At 49.8% G+C, this 25,437-nt stretch overlaps 4 protein-coding genes across 10 annotated transcripts; 2 read left to right on the top strand and 2 right to left on the bottom strand.

The window, feature by feature from the left end:
* Window positions 1–2,892: 2,892 nt before the first annotated feature.
* On the top strand, window positions 2,893–3,860 carry LOC140685140 (uncharacterized). Its single transcript, XM_072936119.1, has one exon. It carries the CDS (start codon window positions 2,893–2,895, stop codon window positions 3,025–3,027), a length of 135 nt encoding a protein of 44 aa, XP_072792220.1. The 3' UTR covers window positions 3,028–3,860.
* A 729-nt stretch (window positions 3,861–4,589) lies between these two features.
* On the top strand, window positions 4,590–8,391 carry DIABLO (diablo IAP-binding mitochondrial protein). 2 transcript variants are annotated; one of them, XM_030285318.4, is made up of 6 exons: window positions 4,590–4,710; window positions 5,317–5,431; window positions 5,627–5,755; window positions 6,577–6,687; window positions 6,794–6,890; window positions 7,774–8,391. In XM_030285318.4, exons 1-6 carry the CDS (start codon window positions 4,664–4,666, stop codon window positions 7,980–7,982), a joined length of 708 nt encoding a protein of 235 aa, XP_030141178.4. In that variant the 5' UTR covers window positions 4,590–4,663; the 3' UTR covers window positions 7,983–8,391.
* A 2,132-nt stretch (window positions 8,392–10,523) lies between these two features.
* On the bottom strand, window positions 10,524–13,004 carry B3GNT4 (UDP-GlcNAc:betaGal beta-1,3-N-acetylglucosaminyltransferase 4). The gene has a single exon (XM_002190673.7). The coding sequence runs from the start codon at window positions 12,568–12,570 to the stop codon at window positions 11,452–11,454; it is 1,119 nt and encodes a 372-aa protein (XP_002190709.4). The 5' UTR covers window positions 12,571–13,004; the 3' UTR covers window positions 10,524–11,451.
* Window positions 13,005–13,132: 128 nt separating this feature from the next.
* LRRC43 (leucine rich repeat containing 43) lies at window positions 13,133–25,351 on the bottom strand. Of its 6 annotated transcripts, XM_030286124.4 has the most exons (12): window positions 20,038–25,349; window positions 19,709–19,963; window positions 19,338–19,448; window positions 19,069–19,208; window positions 18,227–18,465; window positions 17,436–17,614; window positions 16,994–17,117; window positions 16,648–16,787; window positions 16,454–16,534; window positions 16,004–16,192; window positions 15,436–15,511; window positions 13,133–13,342 (listed from the first exon to the last, which is right to left on the bottom strand). In XM_030286124.4, exons 1-12 carry the CDS (start codon window positions 20,125–20,127, stop codon window positions 13,182–13,184), a joined length of 1,785 nt encoding a protein of 594 aa, XP_030141984.4. In that variant the 5' UTR covers window positions 20,128–25,349; the 3' UTR covers window positions 13,133–13,181. The 6 variants fall into 6 exon arrangements, 4 of the variants coding, with proteins under 4 accessions (XP_030141984.4, XP_072792203.1, XP_072792201.1 ...); XM_072936102.1 differs by having other exon boundaries at window positions 16,004–16,183; window positions 19,709–25,351; XM_072936100.1 differs by having other exon boundaries at window positions 19,709–25,351.
* Between the last annotated feature and the right edge of the window lie 86 nt (window positions 25,352–25,437).

Genomic DNA, 25,437 nt, shown 5'->3' on the forward strand with positions numbered 1-25,437 from the left:
ATAAGTGATAACTGAGTAACTTAAGTTGAAACTATTTTTCTAACACCTAGGTGTTTTTTAATTAAGGCTCATGCAAAATTTCATTCTGTTCTGCCACCTGTAATACTACGTTAGAAGTAGAATTTATGAACTTTTGAAGAAAAATAAAATTTCAGTCAGTGGAGACTTTCTATTTCAGGTGGGAAGGCAACCTGTAGACAGACTTAACAAAAACCATGCTGCAACTTCAGTGATGCAAGAAGAGCAAACATGGATTGTTTGCAAGTTCCATTTAAAGTAGCTAATTTCAGAGTATTTAAGAGGAAAACTGAATTAGGTTGGGATCAAAAATTAGATGTTACTGTGCAGAGAAAAACAACAAATTGATTCAGAGCAATGGTGTCTCCTTGGGTTGGCCTTGAAGGGTCTCTGTAGTATCACAATTTCCAGATTTATTTTTTTAATTAAATCTTAACAGTTGAACTAACCCCAAGGAAATACTGACCAGGCTGGTTTCTGAGCTACACCACAGGTGAATAAAGGAAAACACAAAGTGGCCAGCAATCAGTAGCACTACAGCCAAAACTTCTTTTGGTTAAGAGTTTACACCAGACACTTGGTAAACTCTGAATTCATCACCAACATTGCAGCTTATTTTTTTGCAGCCTGCACGAGAACCATATAACCACTGCACCTAGACAAAGCCTCTTCCTGGAACTATTCAACAACAAAATAAAAACCATCCTGACGCTGATCAATTCCCTGGAGGAGCAATTACTATTTAACAGGCTTCCTGAGCAGCTGATGATGTTCTGCTTCTGTCCAAGGCCCTGCTGACCATGCGGGTAATAATTTGATAACAAGAGAACCTAATTAAATTAAGGGACCATTTTCTACATCATAATATCTTTGTAGGTAAGAGATTTGATTTGCAGTACATAATCTTCCTTCTCTGCTGTCTACATTACTACAAAAAAAAAAAAAAAAAATTACCCAACCTCTACCCCAAAAGGCTTTCACTTTTCATACATGATCAGAAGCAATTTTGCTAAGAATAAATATAGAGCCTGTCTCTCTCCTCCCCTCACTGCAAAGGAGCTGCATCATTTGAGCTCTGAAAAGTCAGGATAACTCCTTGGATAGGAGGCTAAGGGTGACACTACAGCAGTGATTAGGCTGCCTTCAGCCCTCACTGACTTTTGATACAAGATCCTGGCTCAGCCTGCACAGTCCCACCCTGGGGATGAGCCCCAGCTGTGTGTGAACATCCTCCTCCCCGAGTGGCTCACAGAGCACAGGGTGCTCAGAGAACAGAGCAAGAGGCACTGCAGCCTTCCAGATAACAGAATAAAAGTGTAGGATGACACAAGGTTTTGTTAGAGGCAAACCCCCCCATCTCAACAAATGCAGGTTTTGATCTGGTGACTCCAAGCCCTGGCACTGGAACTCTGGAAATGCTGTTACCAAAAGCCCCCAGGGGAGGGGGAGCGTTTGGCTGCTCCGAGCACCACGAGCACCACGGCGCTGTCGGATCATAACCGGTGCTGACCACACCTAGAGCTCAGTCCTCGTGTGGGCTGCACACACTCTCACACACACACTCTGCTCCTGCTCCCGGACCACGGCGGGATCAGCACCGGCACAAACCCCTGCACGAGGGACAGCTGCACAACAAAACTAGGGAGAAACACGAACTTGCCGAAGCAGAGCCCCTCGTCTGCCTGGGTAAGCAGTTTATTTCTTTATCAGCATCTTTCTAGATAACCAGAAATTTCGCACAGCCTATAGACAGAAATCTGTAATGCTCTGAACAACAGAGAAGCCACAGCTGGTTTAAAAATGCTCTAACTCCTGTACTGTATAAATGTGCCTGAGCTTGGAATGGAGTGGCTGAACTCGTTCAACAACACCAAAAAGTGACTTCCTTATCATAAGAGCTCTTTAAAAAACATTCTTATCAGCAGGACAGGAATTGAGTTCGGTTTAGCTGGCTTTAGGCTGTTCAGAAGAGAAACAATCCTTCTGGGTTAGTTTTTATCCTAAGTCTGACTTTAAACTCCCTTTCGTGCTTGACTAAGAGCGTCAATATTGTTGATCAGGCACAGTTACGATCAAAATTTAAAAGAACACGTAAATTGAAGAGATAATAGATTTTTTTAGGTGGGTTTTCACAGCTTAAATCTAAGAAGCCAGTGACTTTAGGGGAAAAGTTCAGATTTAATTTAAACTAACAAATGAGCAATCACTTCCAGAGCAGTGCGTACCTATGACTATACAATACTGCTAGAAGATGAATTCTAAGGTATCTTATCCTATGTCTCCCATTTAATGGTTATTTTTAACGCAAGATATAAATATTTGCCTGTGCAAACTTGTATTTAAGCCTCAGTTTTCATCATTCTTAAACAAAAGGCTCAGTTTGTGCCAGTACCTCCATTAGATGCAATTACAGAATTAAATATTAATGGTGGCTTCCTTGGAGGAATTGACCACTTTGATCAGAACACGCTGTTGGTAATGCACCATCAGCGGCCGCTCTGATCCTGGCGCTTCCTGGACACACAGCCACAGCCCCAGGGGAGAGATTCCAGGAGCCAGCTGGACTCTGTAACAGCCCCCAGCCTCACCCTCTGGGAGGGTGCCCACTGCCTGTGTCTGTATTTCCACCTGCTTCCCTACCAGTTCTGATCTGGAGACTTTGATCGGATCCCAACACTCTTTCAGCACCTCGGCAGGGCTCTGAACAGGCCCACACCAGTCACTAACAACCTTCCAGGTGGTCATCAGCCCTGCTGACCACAGGATTCCTCCCCATGGCAGGGTGGTGTCCCTGCTGTGAAGACTCACCTTGTTCCTCTGCTTCCAGGCCAGGGAGGAGCAGGGAGCAGCCAGCCCCAGGGAGCCGGGAGAGCCATGCCGGACTCCTTCGCCATCCACTTCCTCAAGGTGCTGCGGGAGCTGCTGGCCTTTGTGCTGTTCAGCTACACGGTGCTGCTCGGGGCGCTGCTGCTGGCCGGCTGGACCACCTACTTCCTGGTGCTCAAATGAGGGCTCTGCCCCTGCTCCTGCTCCCGCGGCCTTTCCAGAGGCACCCGGCTCCATGGCACAGCTCCACACACGGGATGGAGGCTCCTTCCCCCTGCGCCAAACCTGCAAGAGTTCTGTGCTCTTGCTGCCACGCCGCAGTCTTATTTTCCTATGTAAAAACAATAAAGGTTAAAAGAGAAAAGGTATCCCCATGCATGCACTTTACAGATCCTTCTGGCTCTCGCAGTTCTTTGTCTCCTGGACGTTTGTTTCTGTTCTCTGAACTATTTAAAAGCCTCCCAGCAGTTTTCTCCTGAGATTCCCACTCTGCCGAGTGCAGCACAGGGGATGGCAGGGATGCAGCACCGCTCCAACATCTCAACAAACAAGTCCTGCCTTGTCCTGCTCTGCCTCATTAAGGGTGTGAAGGCAGACACACAGAAATTACTTGTAATTTGCTTTAGAAGTCCTGGAAAAAGATATTTCAAATCAGCATAAGGTTCCCCTCTCCCTACAGTTTTATGAGGCACAGAGTTGTTACCTGGTGCTCTCAGGTGTGCCAAGCTCTGGAACAAATGTTTAAAGCATGGAATTAGATGGAGAATGTGTGATTCAGCACAGCCTCAGTAAAGTAACCTGTGCTGACTGAGTCTCTGAAAACAGGAGTGAGAACAGGAATTCCTGCTATCACTAGAAAGAATAGATTTAATTGATCAAGGCCATTTTGTGTGGAATTGCACAGGAAACCTTTGGTGGAGAAGGTGGAGATTATCACTATTATGGAACTACCCAAAATCAAAGTAGCATTGTGTACTTTAGAACAATAACGATTAATTAAACCATGGCCATGACAAGCACTGGTGTCTCTGAGTTGGTGGTCACGATATGTCCCTGCTGGAATTCCCTTTTACCCAATGGAAGTTTGGTTTTTCAGTTTCTTCCTTATCTTGGGGGTTCTGCCCAATATCCTCATGACCCGTAAGTTCCCATTCTTTTTGTCCAAATCCTTCTTCCCAAGCTTTGTTCACCTTTCCCAGATCTAATGCCACTAAAACACATGAAGCCCTTTTCAAGGCAATTCCACCCCCAAGTAATTTCATTTTCTAACACCTGGACATCACTCAAAGCTTGTTGGCTACTCCGTTTCACGGATTAAATATTGTTTATCAGACTTGAAAGCTACAAAACCAAACACCAAAGAACAGCCCATTCTTAGAGAATTTTTAGAGCTGCTACATTCCACATTTTGTAACAATTAGGCAAGACCCTAAGAGGTTTCATAACCTCATTCCCAGCAGCTGGGCAAATTGTTGCCTATTTCTGACCCGTGCGATGTTGGACATCCCGGCGGAACACAGAGGAGGTGTCGGGGGTGCACCGCAGGGCCGGGACGGCGAAGGGGCCGCGGGGACATCGCTGGGGACATCGCTGGGGACATCCTTGGGGACATCGCTGGGGACATCGCTGGGGACATCCTTGGGGACACCCCTGGCACGTCCCTGGCACGTCTCTCGCTCCGTCCCCCTCACGTTCCCGCCGCTGCCCTCACGGCGCGGCGCGCGCCCCGCCCGCGCTCTGCGCACGCGCCGGGCCAGGCCCCGCCCACTCACCCGCGCGCCCCGCGTGACGTCACTTCCCGCGCGCCGGGCGGGCCAAGATGGCGGCGGGCGGGCGGTGGCTGCGGAGCTGCTGCTCCGTGCTCAGGTACCGCGGCGGGCCGGGAGGAGAGGCTGAGGGGGACGCTCCCCAGCCGCAGGCTGTAGGTTAAAGAGTGCACGGCGTAAAAGAAGGAAAATCCACCGGTTGTTTTCATTAAATTGCTGTAGAGCAACAGCGACAACAAGAAGTCTCATTGCTCTGTCCTCGGTATTTCCGTGATAGACCCTGACCCCAGGGCGTTTGCACAGCTTGGGTTGTAAATAAAAGTGGCCACAGAGGCTCAAGTGTTGTTAGGTTGTAACAAACCTGTCACATTTCTCACCTGCATGTACCACACGCCACTTTTAAGCATGTTTTTGAACCTATTTTCCAGTATTATTGATTATCAGCAGTGTGCCCATACCAGCTAATATATATTTTCTCTATGGAAGTACTAAAATTGCACTAGTTACTGTGCTTGCCTTTTCTTGCACTTACAATTAAACAGTAATACAAACTTTGAAACAAACTTACTCATCCACCGTCAGGCAGCTGCATCACAGAAGCCTGGCACAGACGAAACAGCTTCTGGGTGTTGTTCTCCTCCGTGACCCGTTTCCCACCCCACACTGGGATGTTTCTGCTGCTAAACTTTGCCTCTTGCTTTTCCAGACGCAGCTTCCCGGTGCTGGCCGGCGTCCGGCAGCGAGGCCTCGCGGGCAGGAGCGGGCAGTGGCACCAGGCCGTGGGGCTGGGGGTGGCCCTGTGCGCTGTCCCCGTCGTGGAGGTACCCCCAGCACCCCTCCTTGCACCAGTTTGTCACCCAAACCCCCTGCTTGTCCTGGCTCTCCCCCGGGAGAGCTTGGCAGTGCAGCCTCACAGCTTTTCCTCACCTCTGTGTTTGAGTGGCGTCCGTGGGGAAGGCAATGGTGAGGTCACACGAGGTCACACGAGGTCACAGGGGTGTCTTGTGTTGCAGCAGCAGAGCTCGGGGTCCCTCAGCAACGACGCCCTGATCAGAAGAGCCGTGTCCCTGGTGACAGACAGCACGGGCACGCTGCTCTCCCAGACCACCTACGCGCTGATCGAGGCGCTCACCGAGTACACCAAGGTGAGCCCAGGGGCCTCACGCCTGGCACCAGCCACTGCTGCTCTGCCACTAGCTGCACCTCTTAAACCATGCTCAGAAGGGGCTTTTGCAAAATTAATTTAACCCAGGAGGTGAGGGGGGTTGAAGATTTCAGGTCCCTCGGGAGCCATATTATACACCAAACGTGGAAGTTACTTTTAGCTTTGTTAAATTGTTGCTTTGGGGTTGGAAAGACCTTAAATCTCATCCAGTCCCATGAGCAGGGGCACCTTGCACTATCCCAGGTTGCTCCAATCCCCAGTGTCCAGGCTGGCCTTGGACACTTCCAGGGATGGGGCAGCCACAGCTTCTCTGGGCAGCCTGTGCCAGAGCCTCACCGCCCTCACAGCCAAGAATTTTTCCCTAACATCCCATCCAGCCCTGCCCTCTGTCAGTGTGAATCCATTCCCCTTGTCCTGTAAGAAGTCCCTTTTTTCACTTAGGCAAAATGACTCTGGAACTCAGAACAGCTGAAGAAACCCATAACAATTATTTATATTACCTGTGTACTGAGCTCTCTGTTCTTGGGCATTTTATTGCCCTTCTCAGTCTCTCTAACACCATGAACTGAGTTCCATCAGAAGAATGGCATGAGCCATACTTAAGTCTGAAACAAGAAGACACAGTTTTAATTTTGCAAATAAAGTGCCAATTTGAGTAAAGTACTTGCATTCCAGTTTGCATCCTTGTCAGTACATCAAGTGTATGAAGAGTAATTTTGCTAATTAACACCAGGTAACCCTGAGACAACACCAGAGCTGTGTAGGCTGTGGTGGTAACTGTGCAAAATGATTCCTTCACAGGCAGTTTATACCCTGGTGTCTCTCTACAAGCAATACTCAAACCTCCTTGGGAAAATGAACTCGGAAGAGGTGGATGCAGTCTGGCAGGTGGTCATAGGAGCCAGAGTGGATGTAAGCAAACCAACCTCCCTCACCATCTGCCTCTCCAGCCCTGCTCTCACAGCTCAGGAGAGCTCTGGGGTGTGTTCACCTTGTTGGTTCTGTCTCCTGCTCCTAGATGACCACCAAGCAGCAGGAGTACCTCAGGCTGGAATCCAGCTGGATGACGGCGCTGCGGCTGTCGGAGATGGCAGCAGAGGCTGCGTATCAGTCGGGTGAGCAGCAGCAGCACCGAGCCTCTGCCCCTTCTCCCTCAGCTCAAACACACAGTCTACATTCAGTTAACACAACAACTGACAGCTGGTGCCTGGTTTTTACAGGTGCTGAGCACATACATTCTGCTTTTGGCTGCGAGTCTGTCTGTAGGTGTGTTCTGAGAACTAGGCCTGGAAACTTCACATGTGGTTTAGGTGAAGACTAACCATGGGCAAAAATGTCTCAGGGAAGAGTTCAGTTATTTTTAAATGCAAGGCTCAAACATGGTCCTGGGAGCCACAGAATCAAGGCTGCCTATGAATCCAAGAGGACTTTTCACATGGATTTATGGAGTTATATTAAAAAAGGAAAATATACTAATTTTGTTTTTTTCTCCCTGGAGAGATTTGAGAGCTCTGAGTTATGGACTGGTTTGTAGTAAATGGGCGAAGTTACTGGAGTGGAGAAGGGAGGGAAAGCAGTGAATATACAGAGACACCCTAATTCTGTAAGTGCCTGGAGAAGAGCCAGAAATCTGTGGGAGCAAGGGCAGAGAATGGTGGGAATTCAGCAGTGCCACAGGTATTCCCACTGCTGTAGGTGGCAGGATAGGACGAGGACTGAAAGGTTCTGGCACACAAGGACTGGGCTGGGCTTAGCTCTCAAACCCACTGGCACAAGCTGATCACTCCTGTCCAACTCCATCCCACTGGGATGGGAGAATTCAAGGCAGCAGTGGCATCTCAAGGCAGACAAAAGGCTTGAGGTAAATGAACAGTAAATGCATTCATACAGCCCAAGAGCCATCACAACACAGCTAAGCAGATGATAATCCCATCCATTTCCTTAGCTGAAGGGTTGCCCAGTGCTCCTGTAACCCAGAGTGTTGATCCTCCCCTCCAGGTGCAGACCAGGCCTCGGTGACAGCCCGCAGCCACATCCAGGTGGTGAAGTCCCAGGTGCAAGAGGTGCGGCTGCTGTCCCAGAAAGCAGAGACCAAATTAGCTGAAGTGCAGACAGACGAGCTCATAAAAGCCAGAGGAGAGGACTCCTCATTGCCACAGGGTGTTTTAGGAAATGCAGATGATGACCCTTACCTTCGGGAGGACTGAACAGAACTGAACTCTCAGGTCAATCACAAATGGAACAGTCCCAAGCTCTGAAGTGTGGGACAGTGTAAAACTGCTGAAATAAGCCTGTGATTCCATTTTTTTTCCCAAAAAAAAGGATTGCTTTACAAATCAAGTATTTGGAAGGCCTCAGATTTGTTTGTAACTTACCTTGTTTGTAATACTTTTGGATTCTTTTATTTAAATGTTTATCTATGCAAATGTGAAGACTGTTATCAGGGATGGCCTGGTGGTAATTGTGTCTCTGCTTGGAGGGTCCTGCTGCTCCCTTGGTCTGTTTGTGGGAGCTCATTAGGGATAAGCCAGAGAAGTGTATTTAAAAATCCTTTTTTTTAACCTGTGAGGTAAATTATGTCTGTGATGAGATGCTTTATTAAACTGTGCAAAAGCAGCTTCTTGTGGGTGTGTCCATTTGGGGAAGAGAATAGTCCCTGCTTTCTATTTGAATTTAAAAGTTTTCAACCTCTGAGTTGGCAGCTGCACCAAATTACACTGAGCTGCAGTCAGAGGAAATATTTGCTCTGGAGCTGAGAACTTCCATAGAGTCACCCAGGCTCTTGGTGCAGTTTTTTTCAGCACAGCAACTTATTTCACCCAGAGTCACCTCTGGGGGAGGTTTGATTTTCAATATATTATAGTTAAACACAAAACTGTTTTGGCAACTGCTGTGTACTGTTCTACAAAGCACTGAGCAAAAGAGTTTTACATATTTGAATGCTTTCCAGTGCAAGTTTCATGAAATATTCTTAATTATTTCTTTTCCAAACTTAATGTTTCACTGCAGGATTCAACCACAGGTGTCTTGCACTCTGTTCATTTCCTAACTTGACAGCTGGTGTGAAATTTGCTTTGTAGAACAGCATCCACTTGAACTTTATCACTGATGACTGGATCCACATCTGCCAGACTGTGTAAGAAAACACACATTAATCAAAGATTTTTCACCACAGATTAGCATCTGATGTATCTTGTGTCAAGGGTGGTGTTACTAAATTGAGTTGTGCCTGACCAGGAGTTTTCTTACCCACAGCATAAAAGGTGTCACATTTTGGCTGCCTTTGGAACAAATGCAATCTCAGGTGAACAGCACTGTTCATTTATAGATTATGTAGTAAAAAAGAAAATTAACAAACCATCTTTGCTTGCTCCTCACTGGCTGCTGCTGTATCCAAGGAGGATGGCACAGTCTGGAATTCAGCTCATGGGGGGCTGCCTGTGTCTGCTGTGCCAAGCACAGCTCTGGACTTGAGCATTGGGGAAAAAAACTCCTGTGATGAGAGGATTGCTTGGGTGGTGGCACAGCTGAGCCCTCAGGAGCCAAATGCAGCCTCAGGTCAACCTTTAACCACAACTGCTTTCCTTTGGTACCTTGTGCAGCTGAAGAACATCTGCCAAGTCCCTGACCTGAGAGCACAAATGAGTTGTGTACCTTTCAGGATGCCACAGTAACTACTCAGATGTTTGCATGGCACTGCCAGGAGCCTGCACAGCCAGGAAAGTCCCTGTTCCCCTTTCAGAGCCTGCTCCCAGCCCTGCTGTGACTCCACTTCTTGTTTCACTGCACGTACAGCGCTTCCTGCCCGAGAGCTGTTCCCACACACATCCAGCCCAACGTGACTGGAACCAACCAGCCAGCCCAGCCAAGTCAAAGTGGGGGTGAGGAGCACAAATCACCCCAAAACAGGGCAGAAAGGAGTCCCTCACCTTTGTTAGGATATGAGAGCTGCCAGGTGGGGGTTAGTCCACACACCTAAGCCCACAACAGACATGACATCGTGCTCTGTGCTCCTGAGTTTGCACTGGGAATCATGGAGTGGATCACAAAAGTGCTGGCACAGCAGCTCACAGGGCACCACGGTGCCCACCCTGTCCAGTCTCCTCTCCAGGACCAGCAGCAGTGCCCAGGGAATTGTGCCCAGAACCTGGCGTTTGCTGCTGGCACTCGGCCTTCCTTACACACCTGAAACTGCACACAGGCGCTTTCTCAGCTACAGTTAATGAAACCCTGTTGGAGCTGCAGCCAGAAAACAGTAACAACTTGCACAAGACCACCCTGAGGATGGACACCCACCAATTCTTTGAGGCAAACCCCTACTCACACCTGGCACAGAAACAGCTCCTGTGAGGTGCTGCCTTTGCCCCAAGAGCCTGGGTCAGCCCTGGGGCTCAGCCAGAGCTACCCCAGGTGCTCCAGAAGGCCAAGAGAGCACATCTTACCAGCAGTCCCTCAGCATCCCACTGAATTCTCAGGGTGTCCCTGTCTGTAGGACAAGCAGGAACCTCCTGGCAGCACCTCCTGGGCACTTCTGAAAGCTCCAGCTCCCATCTGGTGCTGGGCAACTGGCACTAGAGACAGCAATTACAACAGCACAGCACAAAGGGCTCTGCTTGCTCTAATCACACACTTCCTCTTTACTCATTTGCTTGTTTTTTCCCCTAAGGCTTCCAGGCTGCTTCCTGCTCATCCACAGCTCCTGCTCTAGCAGCAAGATACTGATAAGCTTCACAAAAGTACCACCAAAATTCAGTTATATATTTAATCTTTTCTCAAATTAGCAACTCCAGCACATTCAGATTTATCAACTTTTGTGTCAATGCATCTTGTCTGAACAGGGCAAAAAAAAAGAAAAAGAAGTGGCAAGTATCCATTTCCACTAACATTATCCTCTTTAATGCAAATACTCAGCACCAGATCTCGGCCTTCCCCAGCTTTTAGGGCTCTTAGCTTTCAGAAGACCTAAGAATATTCCCATGTAAATACTTCTGAAAAGTATTTTATTTACACACAACATTACAACAACAAACCAAACACCTCCCACACAACATGGGAAGCTACAGCCACTTTACCTACCACCAAAATTATTCAAAACACGTGGCTCCTCTCAAACCAGATCAGAAAGTGTTTGTGCTAAAGTTTCCAGTGCATGTAAACCTGTTGTGAGTTTATGCAAAAGCCAAAGGGCTGGAGGCAGAGCCCAGTCCCTCAGATCATGGTCGCTGCTGTGTTAAGGCCATGTATTTTTGAAGCTTTTCCTTCCCCGCTCTACTCCCTTTCTCCTGCTCTCTGCTAGGAGCTGTGGGGTTGCTGCCCTGGGACAGCAGACCCAGCAGGACATACTGGCCTTTCTTCCATGCCTTCAAGTAAATTTCAAATGCTGCATCACTCCTTAGTCATTGCTGGCTGTCCCACATGAGACTGACTTTGGCCAGCAGTCAGACACCAGTGCAGGTGGCACTTGTGACTTGCCCTGACACAGTCTGGCTGGGAAGCCAATGACCACATCCCCACCCTGTGACAATTCAACTGGTTCAAGTAACCCCTGACAGAAAAACTCACTGCAAACCAAACCACGACAGCTCCAGTGCAGTCTGTTAGTAACGGACACGTTTCTACCACAACCTGATTTCTAGTTTAAGTACCCTGTCACCGGCCACAATCCCACTGGGCTCATCAGTAGCTCCTTTTCCAGCCCCTGCTGTAGCTGTGTGTCACCGACACCGCACACCTAATGCTGTCATCCTTCACCAGCGTCCACATGATCCACATCTCCGTTGGGTTCAGTCTGTGCACAACCATCAGCTCTTTGTACAAGCACGGATCAAAAGGATTGAAAGGTCTCTGGATGCCAAAAGTCTTAAAGCCAGCATGGTTCTTTGGGATCACTGACATCTTTGCCAGACACATTCCCACGAACACATCATCTATGGGGAAGAGCTCCATGTCCTCTGCGGTGCTCTGGAGGCGACGCACTGTCTCTCTAGACATCACGTATCCCCCTCCTCCTGCATAGAGAGGATAGAAGGTGGCCCCATACATGGGCTCTGGAATAAAATATTTGACCTTGGTGTTCCTGATGGGCCGGGCGTTGGCGATCACATCCCCAACGAAGAGATCCTGTTCAGGGTCCAGCTCCTGGAGGAACTCAACAATGTTGTAAGTGTTGACAAACACATCGTCATCACCCTTCAGCACGAACCTGGCGTGCTGGCAGTCCTCCATGAACCAGCGGAGGAAATGCAGCTCCTTGAGGGTCAGGTTGAAGAAGTCATCAACAAAATCCCACTGCAAGATGTCATTGAATTCCTGGCTCTCATAAGCCAGCAGCTGGTGCAGGGGCTGCAGCTGGATTTTGACCTCGGAGCGCCCCAGGAGGAACACCAGCCTGATGCGCCTGCCCCCGATGGACACCTCCTTCCCCCACGTGTTCCTGATGGCCACACGCCGGTCCACGTTAATGGGGGAAGACTTGATGGCCAGCAGGAGGAACATCTCTTGGCTACACCTGGAAGGCCTCAGCAGGACCGAGAAGTTCCTGCAGTGCTTGTAGGTTAGGAAGACTCGGTGAGGCTCCGGGAGGGCGAGAAAAGCATTGGCAAAGGTCAAGTTCGGCACACACTTTCTGTGCTCAGCACTGTCCAGAACCGAAGGCTGCAGTCTGTGATCCACCACATCCACTTTCTGCTCTGCTGATGATGCTGCTAACTTCGCTTCCTTCTTCATGTAAAACACCCAGGCCAGCAGCGTGATTGAGAAGATGTAAAGCACGAGGCTTTTAATCCTGGGATACATGGCAGCATCCGGCACAGGACCGGCTCCGGGCGGGCAGATGAAGACGAGCCGTTCCCTCCCACCTTACGTGGGACGGGGACGTGTCTCGGTGCTTTTCCCTGGTTCTCACCAGGATCCGGTGCTGCCGGTGAGGACGGTCCAGAGCCCCCGGCCCCGCCGGGGCGCGCAAACCGGGCTGGAGCCGGCGCTCCACGGTGACCCCGCCCGGCAAAACCCCTGCCCTGCTCGGCGGAGGAGCCTCTCCGCGATTCACCGGGAGCTGCCGTTCCCTCGTTCCCTCCGCGATTCACCGGGAGCTGCCGTTCCCTCGTTCCCTCCGCGATGCACCGGGAGCCGCCGCCGCCCCGCCCGCCGCTGCCGAGCCCCGCCCGCGGGCGGAGGACGCGTGGGGCTGGCACCGGGGCAGCGTGTCCCCGGCACGGCGCACCCACCCTGCACCCCACACACCCACCCGACACCCTCTGCCTGCTCCGGCTCCTGCAGGAGCTCAGCACCCGGCACAGACCATCAGGAGTCCCCGGGTATCTCCCAGCTCTGGCGGTTCAGCTAAACCAGCTCCACGCAGCGTTCCCGTGTGGTTTATTTCCACTCGTGCTTCTGCTGTGGACACATCACTGAGTCTTCCCCACTGCCCTGGCCACGTTCTCCTGGCTCTGGGTGCTGGCTGCCAAGGGCCATCGAAGCAGCTGCATCTGGAATTGAACTGTCAGCGGCACTGGCTGGAGCTCTTGACCCTCCTCTGCTTCAGCAGTGTCTTTGTTTTTTCCTTTTCCTGTGGTAAGAAGTACATTTGTCACTCTCTTGAGAGAGTAAATGATCCTAAAAGCAGCAGTGTGCAAGGGTGTCAGCACTGACTGGGCCTCCGGGAAAACTGAATATGATTTTGGATTATAAGCCCAAAAAGCATCTTTGGCTGGCAGTTGACCTGGGTGCAGGCTTGCTTTTTGTTGTGAAACTGCCCTAGGGCAAAGAAAAGATGCAGAAATAAATTATTTCAAGGATCCTGGAAAATCAAGTGTGAGGTCAAATGAGACCTACGTGAGACTACTTCTGAAGACATCCTTCAGTGTCTGGGCAAATGGTTCACTTCTGACAAAGCCTGCTGCCCTTCCTCTTTGAGCCGTCTGGAAGTGATCCCAATTCCTCTGAGAAGACTTATTATTTGTGTGCATTTGCTGAACTGAGGGATGCAAATCAGCCTCAGCTCCCGGCTGTGAGAGTGCCGGTCCTCCCTGCACAGCCCCGCTGGACACAGGGCTGGGAACTGTCCCCGGGGCATTGCCACTGTCACAGCTCCAAGGGCAGTCCCCAGGTGATGTGAAAGTGTCAAACACCGCCGGAGCAGCTGGTGACTCACAGGGCAGGCAGGATGTGCAGACACTGAGCTCAGCAGGGCCTGAGCAGCCCCCCACAAAAGCCACAACTGGGGTGTTCAGTGAGTCACAGCCATGGGACAGCGGGTGTAGCAGGCTGTGGGGCAGCTCATCTTTAGGCACCGTGCATTTTGCACTCACACTTTGAAATATGCACTCAGAGGCCTCACAGTGCAGCCAAGGCAGCCCCCACCTGCACAGGCATACAAGGACACCAAATTAAGCACAAATGTCTGTCTAATTGTTTTGGGTTTCCTGCAGCAGCAGCACTTCTGTGCACACAACAGCACTTTTACCTTCGTTCAAGCTGAAGGGAAACCTCCTGCACGCACTGACCACACAGCAGGGAGGGAAGGAAGGAAGAAACAACCACTGCAGAAGCTGAGCTGTTTGACAGCAGCTGCCTGCTCTAGAAACAGGCTGAGTGTATATTGCAAATACACATCTTCTTGTGGGGGACAGCAATTCAATGAGTTTTCTGCTTTTCAGGTCACTAGGGGAGGCCACCAGCTTCTGTGAATGCAGCCCAGGACTGCAGAGCTCTGCGAGCCCCCCCAAAGATGGGGACCTTGCTGCAGGTGATAGAGCACAGGAAAGCAACCTGGAGCTCTCTGGGTTAATTGCACTCTTAAATCTGATGACAGAGCAGGAAAACAAAACTCCTTTGGTAGCTCTGAGCAGTGCTTCAAGGCCTGGCCCTCTCCATGCCCTCCTTGACCCACGAGCAGCTTTTCAGCATTGCTTGGCCACCCCTTCCCTCTCCCACTTCCTCCCGCTCTTGCATTACCCCTTCAATGTGCTGGCATTGCTATTTTTTGCAGTCAGAACCAAGACTGATGGAAAAATAACCTACAAGAGGCAGGGTGAGGTTTGTCTCTGGCAGCTTAAGCAAGGCTGCTGGCTGAGCAGCCCTGAGCTCCGCACTGGGGAGGCACGGGACACCCCCGGCGGGGTCAAGGTGGTCTCCTCGTGGGTGACAGCAGACTGGGATCTGTTCCCAGCCCTGCCACGGGCTGGCTGGGGCACCTAGGGCTCTCTGTGCATCGCATCTCCAAACCAGAGAGAACAATAATTCCCTCTGCAAAGTGCTTGGGGATGCGAGCTGGCAGTGAATGAGGAGCTCATTATGCATCCCAGGCAGCCCTCGCCCAGCTGCCTGCCCACGCCGTCACCCACATTTGGCAGCCGACACAGTGGGCAGCACTTTTCTCACCCAAAAATCTGCTTTGCCCATCTCCTCTGGCACAGGGTGCTGTTGGTGTGTGTCTCCCAGGGCAGCTGGCAGCCCACCCTCGGTGCTTGCAGACACCAACTCATAAAGAGTCCAGGCTATTCTGAGAGCCCCGCAGTCAATGTCTGTATTCACGGCCCGAGGCTCAGGATGTGAGTAAGTCCCTGCTCCTGGAGCTGGCAGTGTGTCCGGGCACTGCCTGCTCCTGTTTGCTCTCTCACACACCCCACCCACTGTCCCGCCAGCTCCAGCCTCTGTCACCTTCAGAAGACGCAGTTTTCTGGTCTCCTTTCTTTGCTTTGGATTTTTTGCTCTTGTCTTTGCCTTTTTTTACCTCCTGTGGAGAGAGATGTTTCCACAATAAGGGTGTGTTGAAACTCACTGCCCTCATTCAGTCCTGTGCCAGCTGTCATCATGATTATGAGTGCTGTCACCAGGATTTCAGGGGCAGGGGACAGAGGTGAGGGGGAGCAGGACCACAGAAGAGTGGCTGCTCAGAGAAGAGAATCCAGGAAACAGAAAGGTGGTACAGCTGGTATGTGCTGCCATGCTGAAAGAGAGCACCAGAGGAAGCACAAGTGGCTGCTTACACATTCTGGAATGGAAAAATAAACTCATCTATTTTCCTAGGCCCAAAAAAAGTAGCAGAACTGCTCACTAATATCAGCCTTAAATAACCACACCACAGCGATGGATGGTGGTCAGACAGGGCTATTTCAGCCCCATTTTGGGGAGAGAAGAACTGAGGGATGGACAGATGGATGCCCAGGCCAGAGAGGGCATTTGCTGAACTGCAGCCTGCAGCCCTGCCCTGGGACATGCTCCTTACCTTCTCCTCCAGAACTGGTGGTTCTGGTGGTTTCTCAGGGATCAGGATCCCAAAGTCACACACAGTTGCCACCAGGTCGTCAGTGGCCAGCAGGGTCTCCAACGTCACCCTCGTGGTGCCCAGGGTGCTGTGAATGGGAGGGTCGCTGCGGAATTCATATGATCGCTTCTTCTTCTGTTTCTGCTTGTCCTTGGACACATGGACAAGCCTCAGCAGAAGGTTGGGGTCCCTTTATCAGAGAGAAGCAACCCCAACCCAGTCCCTTGCCCACCACTGCATCCTGGCCAAGGTGTGTGTCAACAGCTGCTGCCTTCCCCCCACAGAAAGGGGGGGCTCTGGGAGAGGTCTCTCTGAAACACCAGGCTGAGCCAGGAGAAGGGTCCTTGTTCTCCCATCACTGTTTTTGCAACTCAGAGAGAATTTAGTCACTGTTCTCTCCTGGCACCCTACCTTTGCACGGTTCTTCTTCAGCTCCTGTCCTTCCTTATTTGTGACAGCGTTTTCTTCTGGATCTACAGGCCATGCAAGCACCTGCCCAGAGAGAGGAGCTGCCATCCCAGCCTGCCTCCCAGAGGGAATGTGATGCCACTGACTGGGCCTCCCAGCAGCTCTTCCCCCTTCATCCAGCTCAGCCACACCCTCACCTTCTCCTCCACAACTGAGACAATTGTTCCAGTTTCCAGGTAGGACTTCAGCCCCACCAAGTCCTTGGCAATGTGTTCCTTCCTGTAGCTGCAGTCGATGGTGTCTGCCCAGGGCTGTCCAGGGGTGGCAAACACTCTTGCTGTGTAGGGAAACAAAAAAGTCCAGAAAACCTCTCTTTCCCCAGGACAGAAGGACCTTCAGAGCATGGCTGGTGCCAGGTCATTATCCATCAGTCCCAGAACAGCCCAGCTGGCACTGCGAGGGACATCCTGATGCCACCACCCCCACAAAGAGCTATAAACCTGCCCTGAGTCATGGAACAGAAGATCTATAATTCCTCATTACCAGAGTGGGCCTTGGGCTCCTCTGTGGCTGGAGGTTTCTGATGGCTTTTTGTTTCTCCTGTGTCCTGAGCAGAGCTGCCCACATCCAGCGTGGCCACTGTGGGACTCTGGTGGAATTTTGTTCCCTGGAATGGAGATGGATTTGCCTCCAAAAATCCTATTCTCCAGCCCACCCTCATGGCAAGAAGGGACTTCAGTGCCACAGTCAGCAGGAGGAGGGCTGTGGGGCTGTGAGTGCACTCCCCTGTGCAGAGCTCTGGGCTCCCCAAGAGGGATGTGGAATGTGGGCAGCTGGGGCTTGTCCTGCTAGATGCAGCCACATGGGAATTCTGTCCCCAGCACTGCTGCTCCCCACACCAGGCCCATCACCACATAGCCTGGAGATGCAGTTCCCCCTGCTGTGACCTGCCATGCTGCTTGTTTCCAGGAGCACAAACACAAACCTCAGGACTGCCCTTGTCCTTGGGCTCCCCTCCTCCTGCAAACTGGTAGGTCACATAGTAGCTGTAGGTGATCAACAGACCCTCAGAGCCAACCTCCAGCTGCTGAAAAGCTTCGGGATTAGGGAGTCCCTTCATGTCCCCAATGCTCACAACCACTCGTGCTTCACTCCTGATCAGCTCTGAAAACAAGACAATCCTGCCATGAAGCTGCAGCACTTCCCTTCCAGAGGAAGGAACAGAGCAAGCAGAAACCTCCAGGTCTCATGTCCCACCTGCTGGCATCCCTCGGTACCAGCCTGTGCAAATGCTGTGACAAACCACTGCCATGTGGCGTCACTACAAAGCCACACAAACACCTCATGGCTTGGCTGCTCTGCTCCTTCAACATTTGAATCTCCAAAAAACACATCCAGCACAATCTCATTGAGTAGGGCCATCAAGTGAGGCTTCCCATCCCAGATGTCCCCAGCCTCCTGCTCTCACTACAGTCAGGGATGTGCCACAGAGGTGGCACCACTGTGTGCAGACAGTGCAGCACTCTGTGATCACCTTCTCCAGTACTGATGTTCCTCTTGCCACAGCTCGGGAGGGAAATGCATGATCTGAAATTTGGTGTCTGGGAAGAAAAGCTGAGGCAGCCCAGGACACTGAGGCAGTGCTGGGACTGGGATTGGTTGTTCTCGGGCCAAAGTCTGAAACTAGCTCGCCTGTAATTGCAGAGCTCAACCACAACACAAACCCCACTCCTGAATCACAGGGTCAGCACAGGCAGGCTCAAAGGCGGGGCTCACCTGGCTGCCTTGCCAGCCCACGGAACTGCTGCCTCTCCTCAGGCCATATTTGGATGTCATCGAGAATGAACAGCTTGGGCAGGCTGTCCACAAGGAAGCCTCTGTAAGTGGGGATGAGAGCCAGTGGGTTCCCTTGGAGCATCAGGATGCGGAGGTTCTGCAGAGTGGACAGCTGGGAGACCAGCCCCAGCAGGTCCGTGAGGCTGTTAAAGCTCAGGTCAAGGGAGACAAGGTTTGGCCTAAGGAGAGAACCCAGAGAAGGGTGTAAGGCAGCCAGCACCTATTTGAGGATAGAAAGCTACAGCCCTGAGTAAAAACAGAAATAAAAATCATATTTCCCCAGCACAAACTGTGTTGAACTGAGGAATCCAATCTGGAGGCCAATTCCAAATTCCTGAGCCATACAGTCCATTGCCAGTCTGCCCCGCAACACAGAAACATTTCTTAAGCATCCACTGATGACCCCACTGCACCATTTGGTGATGCAGTCTATGCTTCAGATGCTTACAGACTTCCAGCAGTGGCTTTGGGAAGGACACGAAAAAAAGTAAACTGCCTAGTGGAACTGTGATGGGCAGGGTGTCAGGGCAATTCCCCTGGTGATCTTCCCATTCCACACCTTGCTAAGGACTAAAACAACCTCTGGGCATGAGACAGAAGAGAGCAGAGACAGACTGTTCTGCACAGAGAGTAGACACAGAGCAAAGAAACAACCCTTCTGAATTTTCCCAGAAATTTCCCTTCTGTATTTTCCCAAAAAGGGCCATCTTCATGGCTTGAGGTCAGCTGTTCACATCTGCTCATTTCCCTTTCGGGAGCCCATGTTCAGCCTGTGGCATCACCAGAAATCCACAGTGAGGTGCTTTTCCTGGAAAGGGCCACACAGCCGGTTGTAGCCCAGCCCCAAGTGCTGAAGCTCCGGGGGTGGCTGAGCAGACAGGTCCTGCAGATCACCCACAACATTGTAGCAGAGCTCCAGGACCTGCCCAGGACAGAAGGAACAACAAACACCTTGGCAACGAGCTCTGGCACCCCCTTGAGCCGTTTGGCTTTCCCGGTGCTCCCATATGGGAATTCCTGCCCCATCCTGCACAAGGCCCTGCCCGCTCACCTTCAGAGTCCGGGGCAGGTGGGCCGAGTTTACTCTGCTGATGTGGTTGGCACTGAGGATGAGCTCCTCCAGCTGCTGGAACCGTAGCAGACCCTCATCCACTTCCTCCACCTGCAAAGAGCTGGGTTTGGCCAACTTGTCCCTGAGGCACTGTGTAGCCAGGGTGACATGGACACGTCTTGATCTGTGCGACATGAATTAGCACAACCTCCTCAAGAGGCTGTGGGGAGAAGCTCTACTCCAGCTGCAGCTAGAAGTATGGGAAGACCATGGGATGGCCAAGGTGTCCTTTTCCCAACATGTTTTCCCTGGCAGCAGGAAGACAAGATTTCCTGGCCTGCACCTTTATGGGCACCAGCAGCTGCACTTACCCCCTTGTCGAGTATCCGCAGGGACTTGATGACCTGGAAGACTCTGGAGCCACGGAGGAGCTCGGGTGCCAGCACGGCCACTTCCCGCAGGAGCCGGTCCTGGGGGCTGCAGTCAGGGGGCAGTGCCCAGGGGCTGTGCTGGTCTCTCAGCAGCTCCAGCAGCACCTCAGGGGTTTCTTCTCCTGGTGGCACAGCCTCCTCCAGCCCTGCTGGCTGTGCCCGGGGGCTCCTGCTGGCATTGTGGCAGGATTTGTTCTGCGGACAGGGAGACAGGAGAGGCAGTGGCAGCCCTGTGCCACATCCCACGGCTGTGTCCCCCAGACCCTTACCCAGCTGCCGAGGCCACAGGGGAAGTCCTGCAGCCCCAGGTGCTGCAGGTGCTCCTGAAAAGCAGCCGAGACACTGCGGGGTGCTGCCATGCAGCCCCAGCCCGGCAGGGAATTCCCTGGCTCTGTGGATTGTGTCCCTGTTGCTAGGAGATGGTGCCATGGAACCAAACTCTCCAAGCAGAGGGTGGAGCAGGTTTGGAACAAGCTCGCCTGGCTGGGAATAAGTCCCTGTTTTTCTGGGTTCCCACCAGGGAAAAGTCAGGTGGCCTCATGCTGCACTTGCAGGGTGCAGCATCAGCATTATTCCCTCGCAGGGGACCTGTGGCATGGAATTTGCCATTTCCCTTATCTGTGTCCCAAGTGTCACTTGGGTTTCAGGGAAGAAGCAGTCAGGGTCTCAATCAGCTCTGAAAGCCCAGCTCTCCCCTTTACGTGGAGGGCACTGCCACACAACCATGTAAGGCCATCAGAAAACAAGCTCACGGCTGAAAATACCAGCTCCCACACTTGGAAAAAGTAGGTGAGCTCCAGGAACAAAAGTCACAGCTGTGTATCAGGTCAGCATCAGGTGTTCACATGGGGAGATCAATTTCCTTTTTCCAGCGATAGGTGTTGGCGGCAATGCCCACAAATTCCATTTCAGAGAGCTGACAGAGCAGTGTGTGTCAGCAGAACTTCACCAAATGAATTGCAGTTGCTCTGTGGTGATGGTTACGTGGTGGAAAGCTGAACTTCTCAGGCTGGGTTTTACAGGACGGATGCTGACCTGGTCCCTTATCAGCTCAGCAGCTTATCACAGCCCTGTACAGACTGGAAAGGACGTGCTCAGCATGCACAGGCTATGAGATAATGGCATGTCCTGGAGTGGAATAACCAGGTGAAGTTCTGTCCTTAGGAGAAAATGAAGTAAAATCTTCTGAAAGTCTTAAAAAGAAAATTACCAGTGGTTGAATTGTGTTTTGTGGAAAATCGAGGCTGTAAAAATTCTGCTTCTTTTATTTGCATCACTGTTTAAAATAACTAGGCCCCACTGCTTTCAGCGCTGCACAAAGAGATACTCCTGCTCCTGGGGGAAGATCAGATCCCAGTCTGATCTCCCTGGCTCTGCCCATCTGGGAGAGCTGGGAGGGGGCTGGCAGTGCCCAGTGGCATCTTTTATGTACAAGCTCCTGCACCTTCCACAGATCTTCCTGTGGGCCACTGACCAACTTCATCTTTGCAGGTTTGGTGCTTCTAAATAAGAAACCCTTCAAGATCACCCGTCTGCTTGAAAGGAGCCATTTGTACCCACCACTGCCTTTGTAGGGACGTTCCTAAAGAATGCCACACACAAAGAAACATCTTTCTCTCTGTCTCCATTTTCCCACCAAATAATAATAAAACCCTCAAATAAAATAAGTGTCTGCCAGAACTGTCCTTTCTGTAAGCCATGGTAACTCATCTCTTCCTTGGCATTACTTAGCACCTATTCTGTTTTGGTGTCTATGAGAATTTCTTGCATTTGGTTACTGGATGCAGAAAACAGCCTCAGGGGAGTTGGAGAGATGGGCAACAGGGATGGGAAAAGGGGCTCCTGAGCATCCCTTGTGAACAGGGTCTTACAGGCATCCAGCAAAAGGATTTATGCATGGAACTAGAGGCCTGACTTCCCTTGCACACAAGCCTTTTTCACTCCCTGCATTAGCCCACTCTTACAGTGACTCTGCAGGAGAAGCAATGGCTTTGGGCAGCAATAACATGCTCCCAACCACCTTTATAAATAAAACAAGAGTTTATGTTCTAAATTCCACACTTTGGAGAGTCCAAAGATTTAGATGGGATGGCCAAGCCAAGCTCTTAGTCAACAAAATTACACAGGACACCTTCTATATCAGTTCGAAACTGTGCACGTAGATCACAATCAGTAAAGACACATTTGAATCAACTTTCGATGTAATCTTTCAAAAAAGAAAAAAAACCCCGAATTATCACTAGCAAAAAAAAAAAAAAAAAAAAGTATTGTGGGGGAGCCACTGACGCAGGACTCCAGAGCTCCGGAGCACTTAAATGCAGCCTGCCTGGCCCCATCCATAGCACTCCAGGCAGGCAGAAGCTCCAGAACCAGCCCCAGGTCCAGCTCCCAGCCAAGCCACCGCTGTACTGTCCCGCCATGGGATGCAGAGCAGGTGGGTGTATTGTAAATGCAGGTGAACTTGGTGGGAAGAAATGATGATGTTTGACTTTAGTTTAGAAGGTTGAATGATTTTTTTATTATAACTAGACTATAATACATTAATATACTATTTAAAGGAGATACTAAAAACTACATACTTATTTTTTTAACTACTGTATTTAACTAGCTTAAAACTCGTGACCTTCTGTTGAGGGTCTAGACACAGGTGGGTTGGATTGGCCATCAGGCTCAAACAATCCTCACCAGAATCTAATCAAGCAATCACCCTAGGTAAACAATTTTCTATGGGGAAACAAGGAGCAGAAATAGAAATTGTTTTCTCTTTCTTTCCTCTGTGCTCCTCTATGAAAAATACTGAAAGAAAGAAGAATGTACTTACAACATTCGTGTGACTTACCCTTCCTACAGGCTGTAAGGTTGCCCTGGCTGATGTTCATCTCTAGCTCAGCCACTTCATGCCTATATGCTTTAAAAATGTATCATGTTGCACAAAACTATTAAGATTTGCAAAAAACTATGCAGAAGACTGAGACTAATCACTGTATTCTTTCTTTCCTTTTGGTTTCCTCTCTTCATCTGAATGCAGAAATCAACAGGTGTGCAATCTTCCTCTTCTGTTTACTGGTTCCTTTGGGCTCCATGGCACCGACAGAGACATCAGAATACAGAGTGACTGCAGGACAGAGGCAGAATCATTTCACTACAGAGATACCGACCTTGGCATCAGTAATACAAGAGAAAGCACATGAGTTGTTTGACTTCTATGTAAGTGCACCATTTTCCATGTGCCGTGCCTATGTCTGTGGAGAAATCTCTTGAATTATTATAAAACACTAGAAAGACTACCAGAAAGGAAGTATTTGGGTTAAAACCTAAAGTAGCTCTTCTCTGTTTTCCATGCAAGAAGAAAAGTGTTCATTGCATTATTTCAGGGCAGTGGGGGCAAGGGCAGATACAAGATTGAAACACAACCAAAAACCCCACAAAAGGCTATGAAAATGAGAAAGGGAAACTAACGGATTAACAATTTCTCTCTCCTCTTCCTTCCCCACAGAACAAGTGTATCTCTGCAACATTCCACTCTGAGCCCTGGACAGTTATGTCCAAGGCCAGAGGCATGGCAGACAGAATACCCAAATGTCCAGCTTTCCAGGCAAACTGCTGTGCTTTGCACCACATCCACAACATTCTGAAAACGCTGGGAGGCGACATAGAAACCTTCTGCAACGAGAGCTCCAGAGGAGTGGTCAATGCCAACCTCAACCAGCTGCACACCACGCTGAGACAAGGCTCTGCCTTCTACACCTGCAGCATCCAGGACCTGCCCCAGGTGGAGCCCCAGGAACAGACCATGAGCAAGGCAGACACAAAAACCTTCATCTGGTGGTTTTTAAAGAAATATGAGGACATCATGCAACTTACAGGAAAGCTGTACTCTGAAGCAGTAGTTTGATATGCCAGGATGAAAAAATAACTTGAAGATAGGTCTCTGTAAATGAGACCTATCATGAGTTATCAGTTTGATGCCAGAATGAACATTGATAGTGTACGTGCTATTCTCTATAACTATATAATCTAGTTTAATTTAATATTTAAAGGATTAATGTATTATTGATTGTATTTATTGTAAAACTATTTATACTGTCTTATTTGCAACAGCATATAATAGGATGGACTAATGTAAGTCAAGGTAATATAATTAACCAACCCTGATATATCAGAAAAGTGTAATTTCAGTAATTTTAATGTTATTTATATTTTTATCTTGTAGTTGTTTCTCAAAAGAAAAGCTGATTGTCAGCAGGCTGATTTTGTACTTCTCTCTCTACTAGTGAATTTTATTTATGAATTTATAGAACACATCTATTTTTATAAATCTATTTAAGCAATTAGTTGATATATTTATTTATTCATATTTTAAATTCTTATATTTTAATACTAAAATACTTGCTACTTAGTAGATTAACGGTTTTATTCATTTCCTGTTACCACCTTTGGATAGAAACTGGAACTTAATTAAAATATTAAATAAAACTAATATTGCTGGATTCTTTTTTTACTAAAATGTATTTTGCACTGGCCCTGTTCAGCTCAGACTTCGCCAGGAAAAGTGGGTTTGATATCAACTGAGTTACACTGCCAGCCCCCAAAATGTCTGAGGGGGGATCCTAGAAAAGCAGTCAAGTTTTCCAGGAGGAACTAAGGGACCAAGCTCCTTGCTGGAGCCAGGGGAAGAATAATTCCTCCCAAACAGGCCCCATTTCAGACACAACTGTGGAGATGTCAAACAGTGGTGACATGAAGAAGGTAAAACTCCAACCTCATAGCCTTCATTTTTAATAGAAAATAGAAGAGTGGCTGGAAAAAAGAATCACTGCCTGTGGTTGTGCTTATCCCCAAGGCTGAAGCAACACCTGCCTGACCTTTTCAGGTGGGGTCAGCAAACCTCTCAGAGGAGGAAAAGTCACACCCCGAGGGCTTAAACATCACACAAACCACTTAAGCCTTGCTGAACCAGAGGATTATGCAGGGCCTCTCCCTGTGGTTTCCTCTCCCATGCTTTTGTTTTGCCTTCTAAAGATATAAATAGCTCAACAAAAGTGTTTTCCTTAGAGAGGGAAATGCTTCCTCAGCAGTGCTAACAAGATGCCAAAGTTGAGTCAAAGGTCTGTCCAAGCTCAGGTCATGGGAAGAGCTGAGAAAGAAGAGTTTTCTTCCCCTGGGGGGAACACTCAGACAGTCACTGCTGGGAGGAAAAGGCACCAGCCCCAGGCAGAACAAGAGGACACCTGCAGCCCTGTGGCCTTCATGGTGCAGGGTTACCAGAGCACACATAAATCCTCCCCAGCCCTGGAGGGCTGCAAGTTGGGGGGATACACCTGTACCACAGGGAGCATCTCTGCTGTGATCATGATTTGGTCACCAGACCTCCTGACACACAGTTCCCCTTTTATCCTGGTTGAAAACAAAGCTTTTGAGGCCTATGAGGAATGAAGGGTTTGGATGGAGGAGACATAGATGGGCTCTGTAAGGAGTGTCAGAAGGGAGCAGCAGGACCCAGGGATGGGATGAGTCTCATCTTTCCTGGGTTTGTTTCCATTTGGTGGTGGAAAGGCATTGGGGGTGTGACACACACACCTTTGTCTGCCCACCTCCTGGAGAAAGTGCAGAGATGAGCTCCTGAGGGAAAATACAGGTTAAAATAAATAAATAAAAATTTACTGAGC

Source organism: Taeniopygia guttata, chromosome 15 (genome assembly GCF_048771995.1).
Source record: "Taeniopygia guttata chromosome 15, bTaeGut7.mat, whole genome shotgun sequence".
Taxonomy (NCBI): domain Eukaryota; kingdom Metazoa; phylum Chordata; class Aves; order Passeriformes; family Estrildidae; genus Taeniopygia; species Taeniopygia guttata.